The following is a 14,387-nucleotide window of genomic DNA, read 5'->3' on the forward strand; positions in this document are numbered from 1 at the left end:
CAGTCTATAGTGGGTTAAACAAATATTTAATAATGGGCTGTTCAGGCTAGCAGAGAAAGGTATAACAGGAGCCAGTGGCTGGAAGATGAAGCTAGACAAAGTCAGACTGGAAATAAGACGTAAACTTTTAACAATGGACCATTGGACTAATTTACCCAGGGTTGTGGGGGATTCTTCATCACTGACCATTTTAAAATCAAGATTGGCTGTTTTTCTAGAAGACGGGCTCTAGGAATAATTTGGGGAATGTTCTATGGCCTGTGTTCTACAGAAACTCGGCCTAGATGATCACAGCGGTCCCTTCTGACCTTGGAATCTATGAAATGCTGCCCCTGTGAGACGTGCATGTCTGAGGTTCAGTGGGGCAGTCTTCCGGCTGACTCAACAATGCCCCATTACAGCAACATGATGCTAGGGGGTGCTGCATGGTGAAAGGTGTGGTCTATTGGCTGACATGTAAAACTGCTGGCCTGGGACTTTAACTGTTTGATGGCACTTTTCACAATAACCTAGTAGCTCCTGGGAAAATTTAATTTCAAGTGAGTTACATGCTGCCTTGTGCCGCCTTTTCCCCATCTCTTGCTCATGTTTGCACCTGGGCAGAGTTCCTCAAGGCAGTGTGCATTGGGACTCCTTCTTGGATCATTTTCCAGGGTTCTCTGCTGTCTCCCCACTGGATCCCTTATTTGCAACCCCCATCTCCCTTTATCATCCCCCTGTAATCTCTGAAATTCTGGGGTCTGTGGTCCCTCCCACAGCTGAGGGGCTGGCCTTCTGTTATTCTGGTAGGCTCCACCCACCATCCCAGGACTTAATAGGCTGCTCTGGTTTCAATTGGGTAGAGTGTTCTTCCTCCAGTCCAAGCCTCTGCTGTTGTGTGATGCTTTTACCCTCCGGGATGGGGAAAGTGATTCTATAGGGTAGCTTTATACAGTTAGCATACAGAGCTTGTACGAAAGCACTTTGAGATGGTGGGTGGGGTGTCGTTAAAGCCCGGGGCTGGGAACTCAGGAAACCTGCATTCAGTTCCTTCATCTGCTGCAGACTATTGAATGGGAATAATTATACTTCCTTTTCTCCCACGCCTCGCCTATTCAGAGTGCAAATTCTTCCACGCAAGGTCTGTCTCTTAGGGCTTGTCTCCTCGTCTGTCCCAGCGGTTTAACTAAATCGATAGAAAAAACAATGTAGTCAACCCCTTTTTACACTAGCACCTAGAGGGATAACTAGACCCACACTAGGGGATTGCATTGACCAAAGTACACCTTCTTTCCCCCTACTGGTTTAGCTAAATTGGTACAAACCTGTGTAGCCCCATCCGAGCTCTGTGTCTGAATACTGCCGATCGCAATAGGGTCCTGATCTCCGGTGCGGGCCTCCATAAATAATAATAAGCAGTGACAGGATCTAATAAGATCAAACTGGACTGATTTCAAGGAAGTCCTGTGGCCTGTGTTAAGCAGGAGGTCAGAGTAGATGATGACAGTGGTCCCTTTAATTAATCTATTAATGTGTTTGGCTGACGTGCTGTATACATCTCCAATCTACTCTGTTATCTACTTGATTAGTTACCTCCCTCATTTCCCCATACTGATTGGGACGGGTTGGCACATAGGCTTCCAAAAATGATCACCTGATACAGGTTTAACCAGCATGCCTCAGAACTGCTGTTTCACATTAGGACCCTGACAAACCCTGCATGACTGCAAGGATCACCCGCAGCGCCTGCGTGAAGCCCATTCAAGGTGGGGCGGGGGGGCAGGTTAGAGACAACATCAGCTTTGCAAAAGCCTTGCAGACTGCTTGGGAGCTGTCTCTCTCGCTTGGCCATTGGTTGGTGATTCTGTGCCAGCATGACGAAGGGCCCCTCGCTCTTTTTGTCGCTATGGCTTTCAACGGGGCTGCGTGTCGCTCGGATCCGTTTGGAATGGAAAGTTCCTGTAAAGAAGAGTTTCATCTCTGGGTGCTTCCTCTTCCAGTAGCTGTGGGGAAAATAGGCACTTCCGCCTCTGGCTTCACTTGAAACGCGTTTCCGTTGGCCGAGGCCGTGAAGCTGAGTTCTCACCCATATCAGCTTTTCTTGTGGTTGCGTCGGGGTTTTTTCCCCCCCCCGCCCATGCAACCACGGGCTAAAGTCATGCAACCGGGTGCAAAGGCACATCTGAAGAATCGCTCAGCATCAGAACTCTCTCACATGCTGCGTGCCTAATTCTGTGCAAGCGGCTTAGCGCTCCAGGCAGGGACTGGCTTTCTGAGCTGCGTTTGTGCAGCACGCAGCTGGCATCTCGGCATGGCGGGGACGCAAAATAATAAATAAAAAGCGTTGCAGGCCTTGGCTCTGGGCCTCAGCCTCCCGAGCCCCAGGAAGCTCGGCCGACGTTTTCACTGCAATCTGCGGCGTTGCTTTTCAGCTGTAATTGTGACACAGTGTTTGTGGACGCTGAGGGACTTTGTTCTTGTTTAATAGGCTTGGGAGTAGTGGGTCCAGCCGTCTGCTAGGCACCGGCATCCCTGACATCCATTCGTTTTTTTCTGCAACTGACATGCTACCATGCGTAGCCTTGGCCGATTCATTTAGGGTTTGCTACGCATTTTGCTGGAGTCTTTCCATTCATTTCTTTAGGCTTTAGATTGGGCCCCGTGCCTCAGTTTACCCATCGGTCAGGCAGTGATCATGCGGCTTGACTTCACAGCAGATGTGTGAGGTGCCGTTAATAAAGGGGCTGAGTTCTGTTCTCAGAATTGCTGGTGTCACTCTGGAGTCATGCCATGGATTTCAGTGGAATAGCTCCGGATTTACACCACCTTATTTTAGATTGGGAGCTTGGCCCAATTTTTGTCTGCTGTTCAAGAACAGTAGAATTTCCGGAGCCGGTGGGTTATGAAAACACACCGACCTTAAATGTCCAGCACCTCAGAATTCTGCAAAGGGGGAGGTCAAAAATCAGGCCTGTAACGAGAAGCCAGTTTCCACCTGAGGTATGGACCTGTCTCAGCAACTCCCTCTTTACATAGCCTGGGACGTTTCAGCTCTTTTGCGGTGCACACAAATTTGTGTAAAGAGAAAAGGAGTACTCCTTTTCTTTTTGCGAATACAGACTAACACGGCTGTTCCTCTGAAACAAATTTGTGTGGAGCTGAGCTACGGGCTAGAGTCACTTAAAAACCAGATTGATTTGGTCTCTCTGGCAATGCGTAGGGTCTGCTGTTTGGCATGGGGGGGGATACCCCCCTAGCCCATGCGTTCTCTTGGGAGGATGGTGATAGAGAAAAAGGGGCGGTTTTCAGCACTATGCCCCGCCAGGCACGTTTCCTTGGGCGTGATTCTCTTTTCTCACCGGCGTGAAGCGGGGCTGACACCATTGGAGTCAGTGTTACATGAGTATAAAACCCGTTAGGCGCAGGCCCTCTTGCGCGAGTCAATCCACTGCATGCATTCTCTGCGCGTACTCCATCCAAAGGGACTTTTAAAATAAACGGTGTGTGTGTGTGGGGGGGGGCAATCTGGAGTACAGCTTGATCACATTGGGTGCTGAGCACCCTCTGCTTTCCAATGCAAATTCAGTACAAGTAGATGCTCTGTGCCTCAGTTTCCCCATCTGTAAAATGGAGCCAATTATCCTTACACAGCCCTCAGGGTGTGAGTTAAATGCCACAGTGGGCCAAACCTCTAGCTTGTGTAAATGAGCAGAGCTCCGCCGACGAGCTGAGGACTTGACCTAATGTCTCTGAGATGCTTGTAGCTCCTCAGGGGTCAGGCACTGGGGCCGGGGGAAGCGTTGGGATTGAGTCTGTTTATTTGCACAAACACTGGTGAGCAGCACGAGGAAATCGAACAGGCGGGAGGCACCGCAGAGACTTGTAACCATACATTTATTATTCCACGTGGAAAGGCCTTAAAATGATTACACAGATGCCTGACAAGATAATCACGTACATTTGATAAGAACATCGACGTTTATAATAGAAAAGCAGAACTGGCCACTTCGCTATGGCTTCTTACAAACTCGAGTCCACCTATTCACAAAATAGGCTAAGAAGAGGGGGTCTGATCCTGCGCTCACTGAAGCTAAAAGCAGCAGACTCCTGCTAATGACTTCAGTGGGAGCAGACCCCTGCCCCTCCCCAGTGACAAGTGCTACAGGTAAAAAGATGGGCTACATATTAAATATAGGGAGTTACCTTCAAGTAGGGCTGGTATATTACACAAATAACCACATTATTTGGTGTTACTAGCATTTTTGCAATGTCCATCATAAAATTCCATTTAAACAAAACAAATCTCTGCCATCTTTAGCTACAGAAAGAGCGGTCTTCTAGTCTCATTTTTTTGGTTGTTTCTGGTTTTGACCCTGCACACGCAAGTATAGGAAGCATTATTAAGAACTGGATCCTTCAACATATTTAAGAATTATATTATTCTAACACATAAGACCAAAAAATTAGATTTTACAGTTAAATATTTCATAAGCCAGACAAAGGTTTTACTGTACAAGCGATTGTGCATTTAAAAAAAAAAAACAACAAAAAAGCAAATGATAGTGCAAAGCAAATTCTTTTGGCCAGTCTTGCGACCATTTGCATAAAATTGAGGTGTCTGTATTTACACCTTCATATGACAATATGTCATAAAGGAACATAGTTGCAGATATATATATATTTTTTTGGTTTTAAATACTCCAGGAACACCATTAAATTGGTATGAAGAATTCCTTATTTTCTTTGTGCTTTCTATCAGTGGAACTATTGTTACTGATAAACTTGAACGCATCAAAAGACAGGCTGCCATAGTCCAGTTTGACAGACAGATAGCCATCAAGAGGCATGGGCTTGCTGTTTGCTAAGGCAAGTGGAGTTTGCAGTTTTTAAATCCATGAGTGGTCATTGCAGCTTTACAACTAAATCCAGGTACATATGATTTGATGTCTCAATCCCATATTTAAATGGTAATGCATTTTATGTCACTTGATTGCTGGAAAGATACCCACTGAGATTTGACAAGCCAACCGTCTTTGCTTTAGCTGTGGTGCATAGGATGGGATTTTCAAAGGCGCTCAAGGTCTCATTGAAATTCATCCTTAACTCACTCAAACATAAGCAACCAGATGCCAAATAATTCTCATGATAACTTAAAAAAACCCACTGAGTAGCAGTAGTTTCATAATCGGTTAAGGGAAAAAAAGGGGCAACTCTTGGCTTGTTCCTCATCACCCTGCCGGAGAGATGCTTACCGCTTGTCTTGTTCTACATCACCCTGCCGGAGAGATGCTTACCGCCAGTCACGGGCTTTGTTAAATACTCACAGGGTTATTATGAATTTAGAACTATGCTTCAGCATTATTATTAATATATCTCCTCTGAAGTGGCTACATAACTACAGGAGACCTCTTGTTCACATCCTGAAGCACCTAACTCCCACGGGGTCTTCCTATTTAATAGGACTGGGAATCTAATTCTAAGCCCTGACTCTCAATCACCCTTCGCCCTGTGCAGTCATTTACACCAGTGCAAAGTGAGGGGAAAATGCTTCCGCTTTAGTAGCCTTTTGTATCCATTAACACAGGAGCTGGACCCCCCTCTGCTTAACGTAGCTCTTGCGACACACAAGTCCTGGGTTCTGTTCCCACCCCTGCCACTGGTGTGCTACATTCAGTGACCTAGAGGGGAGCTCTTACAACCCAGCTGCAGGCTGAAGTGGCAAACTGTTATGCAGGCAAACGTACCTTATTCACAGGAGTCGTCTCATCGTCTTCAATGGAACAACTAGTGTGAGTAAGGTTATGTTAGGACCAGGCCTTAATTCCTGTTTGAAGCACAGGGAACTAATTTATGTCAGCTAGCAATGCGGAGGGGCAGCGTGGTCCAGGGAGATCCCAAGGACCCAGGAATGCTGGCTTCTAGCCCAGACTCTGCCACAGAGCTCCTGTGTGATGTCCCCTGTTTACTTCCCTACGCGTTGTCTATTTCAGTTGTAAGATCACTGTGGAGGATGGTCACTATGTGTCTGTGCAGCATTCAGCACGATGGGCCGTAATCTCAGCTGAGGCCTCTAGCTGCTGCTCTGTTACCAGTGGTAAGCGTGGGTCAGGAGTGCCACTGTATGTGGCCTTCGACAAATCCCTCTACCTCAATTTACCTGTCTGTAAAATGGGGATAATAACAGTGCCCTAAATCACCACAGGGGTTGTGATATGAGGCATAATTACACTAAGCACTTTGAGATGAGAAGTGCTATATATCTGGAGTACTGTGTCCAGTTATCTGGAGTACTGTGTCCAGTTTTGGGCCCCACACTACAAAAAGGATGTGGACAAATTGGAGAGAGTCCAGCGAAGGGCAACAAAAATGATTAGGGGTCTGGAACACATGACTTATGAGGAGAGGCTGAGGGAACTGGGATTGTTTAGTCTGCAGAAGAGAAGAATGAGGGGGGATTTGATAGCTGCTTTCAACTACCCGAGAGGTGGTTCCAGAGAGGATGGTTCTAGACTATTCTCAGTGGTAGAAGAGGACAGGACAAGGAGTAAGGGTCTCAAGTTGCAGTGGGGAAGGTTTAGGTTGGATATTAGGAAAAACTTTTTCACTAGGAGGGTGGTGAAACACTGGAATGCGTTACCTAGGGAGGTGGTAGAATCTCCTTCCTTAGAAGTTTTTAAGGTCAGGCTTGACAAAGCCCTGGCTGGGATGATTTAATTGGGGATTGGTCCTGCTTTGAGCAGGGCGTTGGACTAGATGACCTCCTGAGGTCCCTTCCAACCCTGATATTCTATGATTCTATGATATTATGATTTCATTTGTCTAAAATAAAGCCAGGGGGTTACATTTTATTTAAAACTGAGGGGTCAGTCAAATCTCAGTCAGTACTTTAAGAATCAGCTGACAATCTCTTTTCTTTAAACACAAATGCATGGTGTGTAGAGCCACTCTGGGTGTAAAAATGGAAGCGAATCATAAAATAAATACTACGTATTGCTGCACTGCCTGCGTGCCACTTGGAAATGAGCGAGGAGAAGCCGCTACGCTGGATTTCATATAATTCCAAAGGCTTCCAAGTCCTCTTTGCAGCAAACGTGTTTGTAAGTGCACCTCACACACTGGATTGTCCCAAACGCCTTCTTCGTCTCGGACGCAACCATCGAGACTAACTAGAAGTAGCAAGAAATTAACGTCCAGGTCAGGACGAAAGGAAAACACATTGTGTTAAAAAATTACATCTCATGTAAACATATGGGAAGGGGATTGGGGAGGTCGTCAAGCGTGGGATCAGCCATGTTACTGTTAAAAACAAGCAAACAAAAAAAAATCACAATACAACCACTTTCAAAATCATATCACAGCACTTGTTCACATGGCTGATACCTGCTCACTCGCTAGCAATGTTCTTCAGAGCCTTAACTGCGTCAGCGAGAGCCAGTCACATCTGTTTTGCTGTAAACAAGACTCACGTCTCAGCTGATGCGGGCAGCTCTGGTTCGTTTGGTGGTTAAAGGCCCTTTTCCGGAGGGGGCGAGTGGCTAAGGCTTCTTAGTTCATTCTTCCTGCATTTGCAGAGAGATGGACTGGCTGATTTCTGGGGCCTTTTTAAAATTTTCTCTAACACCTATGATTCTGCAGGAGGACAGGGGTTTTTTTGGTTAAGAGCGAGATGATGGATAGGCATTCTGAACATAGCCACAGCTGGGCAATTAACAAACATCTGATTCCACACACTCCTATATACAATCCACCCATTTCAAAGTGACCAAAGGAACCTCACTGAGTGACCAATTCAAGCCTTGTGGACGTGTGTTTTGAACTGTATACAGCTCTGGTCCATCTTTGCTTGCCAGTTACCTATATTGGTGAGGGAAGGATCCTGATTTGCCTTCAGATTGGGAGACGTCCCGTGCTAGGCCTCATTTTGATCTATTTGCGATTGACAGGAGTAACACATTGATGGGCGTTTTATTTGGTTCAAGTTACACGTGCCTCCTTGAGTCCTTCCTAGTAGGGTCTCCAGACAGATTCATCCATCCTCCCGGTAGTCGTCATGGCTGTAGGCGAGTTACTGTGACTACCATCCGCATCAACGCCATCATTCTGATTGGCAAGGTTGGGATTCATTAAGTTGTTGCCCACTGAGGCACTCGTGCAGGAGGACAGCATCCTTGTGGGTGAGCGCTCACCCCCCGCCACCATGGAGAATTGGTACGATCCGGACGACGTACCGTAGTACAAATGGTAAGGAGAGGGGTTGGTTTGGAAGGGTCCACTTTGGTTCTGGGTGGAGCCAGGGTAGGGTGGCGGAAGGTAGGTGTGGTGGAAGCGGGTCGTGGTGGGCATGCTGGTCATGCTGATGCCACTGATCCCTGAGGCCGAGGGCGTCGCGGGGTAAGGGAAGGCCGCTGACATCGCGCCGGGGTAATGCATCCGGGGGTCGGAAAACCTGGTCTCGGTCAGGGTCGGCAGTGTGGGAAAGGAGCGATCAAACTGACGTGGGTCAGAGAAGGGGCTCAGATCCGACGTGCCTATTTGCAAGAAAAAAGAACATTGGCTGGTTAGGCTTTTCCTGCTGGAAAACAAAGACCACAGCTGACGGGCGCGGCTTTAGGGTGTACTTGGGGCTGACGCTTAACGGGAGAGAGAGTGATTTGTCCAAACAGGGTCCTGTGAGCAACAAGTCCAAAGGTCTATTCCTGCCTCTGCAACAGGGAAAAAGCCACACTGATCTAAACACCTTTATACGGATAGAACTGCATCCACACAGTGGGACTGCACTGACTCCATAAAGAGATTGTATCCACACTTACGGGACTGCACTGACTTAACTGTATTGGTTTCTAAACCGGGTACAAAAGTGATACGAAAATTGGGTGCAGACCAGCCCTCGCAACCAGCATTAGGCCTATCGTTATCCTTTCTCGATGGCAAGAGGATTGCAGCCTTGACTCAGATCAGTCCGTGAAACAGAAGAAATTCTAACCTATGCCTCATAAATAAACAATTTAGGAGTGTGAACAACAAAACACAAGGTAGGGATCTAACACCAATCAGCAGTTGTGTAACAAAGTCGTTTTGCCTAATAGCTAGAGCACTGGACAGGGGCTTAGGAAACCTGGGTTCTATGCCTGCCTCTGCCACTGGTCTGCTGAGTGATCGTGTGCAAGTTACTTCAGCTCCCTGGGCCTCAGTTTCCCTATCTATAAAATGGGGACAATGTGCTTGGTAAAAGCTCTTTGAGTTCTACTGATGGGGAGGGTGAGGTATCTTTGCTTGTATACTCTGCACAGCACTGTATGGTACTCTACAGCATGGTACACAGCCTGGTGTTGGTGCAGTCGTCCTTGCGTCTCCAGCACAAGAAATAAAATTCACAGTAAGAGGCACGTCCTAAATCTGCAGTTAAGCGGAGTTGTGGAAGCTACAAAAAGTCATTTGTTTAGGCCAGTCTGGTTTCCTGCCCTAAAAGCTGTTGTTTCTTATCCACGAAAGAAGGGGGATAAGCTTATTTCTCTAGCGGTTTATCCTTCTCCAGCAGAAAAAAAAAGCTATAAACACAAAAAAATTGTTTAGCCATTGCGTGGGCTGTGTAGCAAATAAACTGGCACAGGGCCCCAGACAGCCAGTCCCTGAGCCAGTCAGTCAGGCCCCCTTGGTGTACACACACGCACAAACAGAGCCAGGGAGGGAAAGCCGGAGTCTAGGCCAGGTCGTTAAGCCTTCGTGTGGGTGGCCTGTTCATGCTGATAGCATCAGGGGATGGAGCTGATAAACACACAGCTGAAAGCTCCCAGGCTGAGCCACCATGTCCCTGCTGCTTTTTGCCTCTGAGGGGATATAAAAAGAGTGGAAAACTTGGTCCTTCTGGCTGAAAGTCCGATGGAGAGGCAGGGAGGCCGATATAAAGTGGCGTCCCCTCTAATTCCCTCAGACATTGGGGCAGCCCCCATCTGTTTGGGGGGAGGTCAAGGAAATTATCCACCACTGCAAACCCAAAGGATTTTCCAGGCAGACCAAGCTAGGAAAGGGAGTCCAAGATGGCATGGTTCCCAGGGGAGCACTGGTCCTTCTCATGACTGTGCCAGACTTCGGCGGCTGCCTTAACATCTGTGGCCTCTCCCCCTGGATTCCAGCACGTCCGTGGGCTTGGGGGACCTGCTACAAAGCAAAGATGAGCCGAGGTGGTATGAGTCACTGCAAAGCCCACGCGCTCAATGGCCGAGTGTTGCCCACCCTGGGTTGACCCGCCTGCAGTTCATTGCGTGGGGAGGGCAAGAGTTAGCCTCATGGTTCTTGCCACAACGGTGAAAGCTGCTGCTGGGCCAGTTACAACCTCACAGCCCCTGCGGGTGGGTCAGAGAGTGGGCAAGACGTCTTCCCAGCATCTCCACTTCTGGGCCCTTGAACTATTCCTGTTCTAACCAAGCAGCAGCAGGAGAATGGAGCTGGCCAAAGGAGGTACAAGAAAGGGGCTTCCCTCAGCCCCATTCCAAACACCACCTTCGCGGGAGACTACAGTGGAAAGCAGCTCTTCTCAGACCCATGGTCTCCATGCAACATGTCCTTAGAGTCCCAGCCCGAGCCACAGGCTGGCTAGCACCACTGCTTTCAATGGAGTGGCACCCCCTTACACCAGCTCTGAATCTGGCCCATAGGGTCAACCCTGGCTGCTCTTTCTCAATCCCTGGACCAGAACACTGTCGTTTTTTTACTGTAGCTTTTTTCTGTCATGACAAAATACAAGTGATGGGATCCTTCTCCATACACGTCTACACAGAGGGCGCTTTGTAGGTTGCACTGTATCCCTATGATATGAGCGTCCTGATCGCCAAAGAATGACATGTTAATGGATTAGGAGGAGGGCAATAATACAGTTAGAAGCTGTGTTTCTGATCTGCCTTACACGAGTGTGATTCGACTAACTTTTATAGCTTAACTCCTGATTTGCACTGGTCTAAGTAGCTGGTCTAAAGCTACAGCCCACAACCAGAGCTGGCCTGTGGCTTTGTATCAGAAGCAAAATTATAACAATGAGATCCTTGCAAGCGGGTAGGAGCGGAGACTTATTTTAAAGGGGAGAAGATAGATTAGGCTACCCAGGGGTGGATGTGAGGTGCCGTGTTGGTACACTGCCTTTTTCTTAAATGTGAGGGTAATAAATAAAGCCCAACCTTGATAGTGCTTTTTCAACCCAAAATGCTTTACAAATTATATGTATATATTGTAAAGCAGAACAAAATCCATCCATCCACCACCAAAATACAGCCCAGCAATGTTACTCAGCAGTTTGGGACGGGAAGTGAAGAAGAGGGCCCTGTCCTACCGTGAATGCAGGGGGGGGAATCTTAGGGCAGGAGAAGGGAATTATTCATGTTGGAATTTGTCCAGTATCTCCTGGCTAACACCCTTATGCTACTGGGAAAGGCACTGTGCGATTGTTAACCATTGCAAATGACCGAAGGACCTTCACTTTACATCTCATCCTAAAGGCAGGACCTCTGGCAGCACAATATCCTCCCAGGAAGCCATGAATCCACAAAAGAGATCTCCCATTCGAGCATTGGACTGTCTAGACCTGCGTAGCTTTTGACACCTGATAAGTTCCCAACACAAGAAGATGGTACGGCTGAGTAAAAGGAACAGAGCCGTTCCGTGATAAGGGGAAGAGCACCACCTATTGCACCACAGCCCGTGGGGCCCCCCTCCCCATCGCTTCCTGCACATGCAATTTCATTTGTCATCTTTGGACTCTTCTCAGGGAAGCAGCCTCCAAATTTGCTACATTTCTTCCAGGGTTAGGCCATCCCTGGGAATTCAACTTCACCTGATCGTCCAATACAGATGATGACCATCTCACTTTAAATGGTGAGCAGACCCACCAAGCTACGTACCACCAGCTGAGCCAAGAGGGAGTTACTTTCCTTCATTATATTTCATATACCCATAAATAACATTCCATAAAAAGCAAATTGAAATAAAAGATAAGTTCTCAGAGCACGTTTCCCTTTGCCTCTATAATACACTCAAAAGGGGGTTATTTTTAAGCCAACTTCTTATTGGTCTGTACTTGCACCACTTGGGAATCCATACTTGCTACTATTTAGATGCAACAGTATCAAAGTGTTAATTAAAGGCCCTGTGCAGGGAGCTCTATGGAAAAGGACATGGGTAGAATATGAGGGTTGGATGGGACCTCAGGTGGTCATCTAGTCTAACCCCCTGCTCAAAGCAGGACCAATCCCCAATTTTGGGCCAGAACCCTAAATGGCCCAAACCCTCAAGGCTTGAACTCACATCCCTGGGTTGAAGCAGGTCAATGCTCAAACCACTGAGCTATCCCTCCCCCATAGATAGGTCTATGGAAACTCCTTCTACGGCATGCAAACACTGCTAGCTTTCCAGGTGTCAGCTCTTACACCTCAGAACAAGCCAGTGACACAGAGATAATGAGCCAGACGCAATGGATCAAGTCTCATCTTGACTCAACTTAAACGACAGTGCACACTTTGCAGGCTCGCTGCAACACACCTACGCCTCTTAGCCAGCTGTCTACATCTATACACCTCTGACCACCGAAATACAGCCACCGCAGTGCTGGCGTGCCACAGTGCAGAGCGGTTTAAGGCAGGAAGTGACGACGAATATCTTAGCCATCTGAAACTATGGAAGGAACAGGAGGGGCTGGACCTAACTCCTCACGCTGGAATTTAGCCAGGAGACCTGTGCTAACGTCATGCTTGCAAACAGTGGTGAGGACCTGGGTTTAACGTCTTATCCGGAAGAAGGTTTCAGCTTTTACAGAGCAGCCGTAAAACTAGCCCTGATTGTTTGTTTTTTTAATTCTCATCCTTCATCTCTGGGGGCGTTGTCCTGCCAGGAAAATCCAAACAGTGGCCACGGAACAACACACCGCCTCCCTGTATAATGGCATTCTTTGTGTTCTGATTCCCCACTCCTCCCCCATCCCACCCACCTTTCTAATACAAAGGGGGAGAAATGGCGCCATCCTGGAGCTGTAGACACTTTACACCGCCAGCCAACTGGAAAGTGGGAAATATCCTTAGGGCAGATCCTGCCCAAACAGGGCAGATGGGGGAGGTTGATGGGCTGTAGGGATGGGAAAAAGTTTCCTAGTGTGCTGAATACCAGTGTTAGCTCTGTTTATAGCCACTCTTGGGTTGTATAACAACCTCCCAGGGATCAGAATGGGTGTGCTGCGGATTAGCACTCCCACGGACTATCCCCGACTGCTTGGGTGCCCGTTGCCTGCACTCCCGGACCGGGCAAGGCCCCGCTTTGCACAGCCACGTGTACGACTAGGTATCATCAGGCCTTTACGGCTGGGATAGCACTCATTCCAACAAGGAGTTAACACAAACCCTGGGCTTTAAGCTCAGGTTTTCGGAGGGGAAAGGCATTACCCGCCAGGCCTTACCGATTGAAGCTTTTTGTCCCTCACCGAGAGCCACACTAAGGGGTAACTGAGTAAGGGACATGTGTCTATATCGCCTGCAAGCCACTGCCCCACCGTGCTAGCCAAACCCTGCCCCAGGCTGTCAAAACTGCAGCTGCTGAATGAGCGACAGCCCCTAGCGACATAATGGGACATGGGCTGGACAGAAGTGGGGCTGGTCTAGTGAAGCTAAAACAATGCAGGTGTAACACACCAGCGACTGCGTGCTACAGGTCCCCCCACTGTGCCACCCCACAGATAATATGAGCCGCTATGTTCCGGCCCCTGCCTAGGGAACCTTGTCTCTGGTGCGCCAGACGTAGCCGCCCCTGCCTTTCGTTCCGGCAGGCTCCTATCCAACCTGTGGTGTGTTAGCCAAAGTAAGAGTCATCCCGTAAGCCCGACATGCGTCATGCGGCTAGACAGCCCCGTGGCTAGCACCCAGAGCCCACCCTGAGACTGAGTCAGGCCTGTGCCTAGATGCTCTTCCCACGCTGCAGCGTTTGGCACCAGACCTGCTTTGCACAGGCCGCTCTGTGGACTGTGCCAAGGGGCACTCAGCCGCCAACCAATGCGATGTTGGGGTGCATGTTTGGGCCACTGCGGGGAGAGTGTTCCTACTTTCACATGGGACACTAGACTCTGGCCCCACTTGGACTTGATCAAAGGACCCTCGGCTACAAAACCTGCAGCTCTCCCACGCTGGGTGACCGTCTCTTTGTGAAGCACTAGTCGCTTTTATGTCAGGCCTCTTTTCCAAGCGGCGCCCATCAGATGGCAATACCACTGCAAAGTGATCAACCCCTGGACGAGAGCTGACATTCTGTCCACTAGAGGGCAGTGGTGCACACAGAGCCCATGCCGGACACTTTTAGACAACGACACACAGGTTGCAAGTGGAGACAAAAGATGGTCTTGTGGCAAAGACACCGTCCAGCAGCTCTGGATTCACTTC

At 48.5% G+C, this 14,387-nt stretch overlaps 1 protein-coding gene across 4 annotated transcripts in view; it reads right to left on the bottom strand.

Moving 5' to 3' along the window:
- Window positions 1-3,856: 3,856 nt before the first annotated feature.
- The window catches only part of RUNX3 (RUNX family transcription factor 3), a 117,304-nt gene continuing 106,773 nt past the window's right edge, over window positions 3,857-14,387 (bottom strand). For all 4 annotated transcript variants that reach the window (XM_037881867.2, XM_043532222.1, XM_027830195.3 and 1 more), the window contains one exon: window positions 3,857-8,507. In XM_037881867.2, the coding sequence (XP_037737795.1) occupies window positions 7,984-8,507 (524 nt within the window). In that variant the 3' untranslated portion in view covers window positions 3,857-7,983. The remainder of the gene's footprint in view (window positions 8,508-14,387) is intronic.

The sequence above is a fragment of the Chelonia mydas genome, chromosome 19 (genome assembly GCF_015237465.2).
Source record: "Chelonia mydas isolate rCheMyd1 chromosome 19, rCheMyd1.pri.v2, whole genome shotgun sequence".
Lineage (NCBI taxonomy): Eukaryota > Metazoa > Chordata > Testudines > Cheloniidae > Chelonia > Chelonia mydas.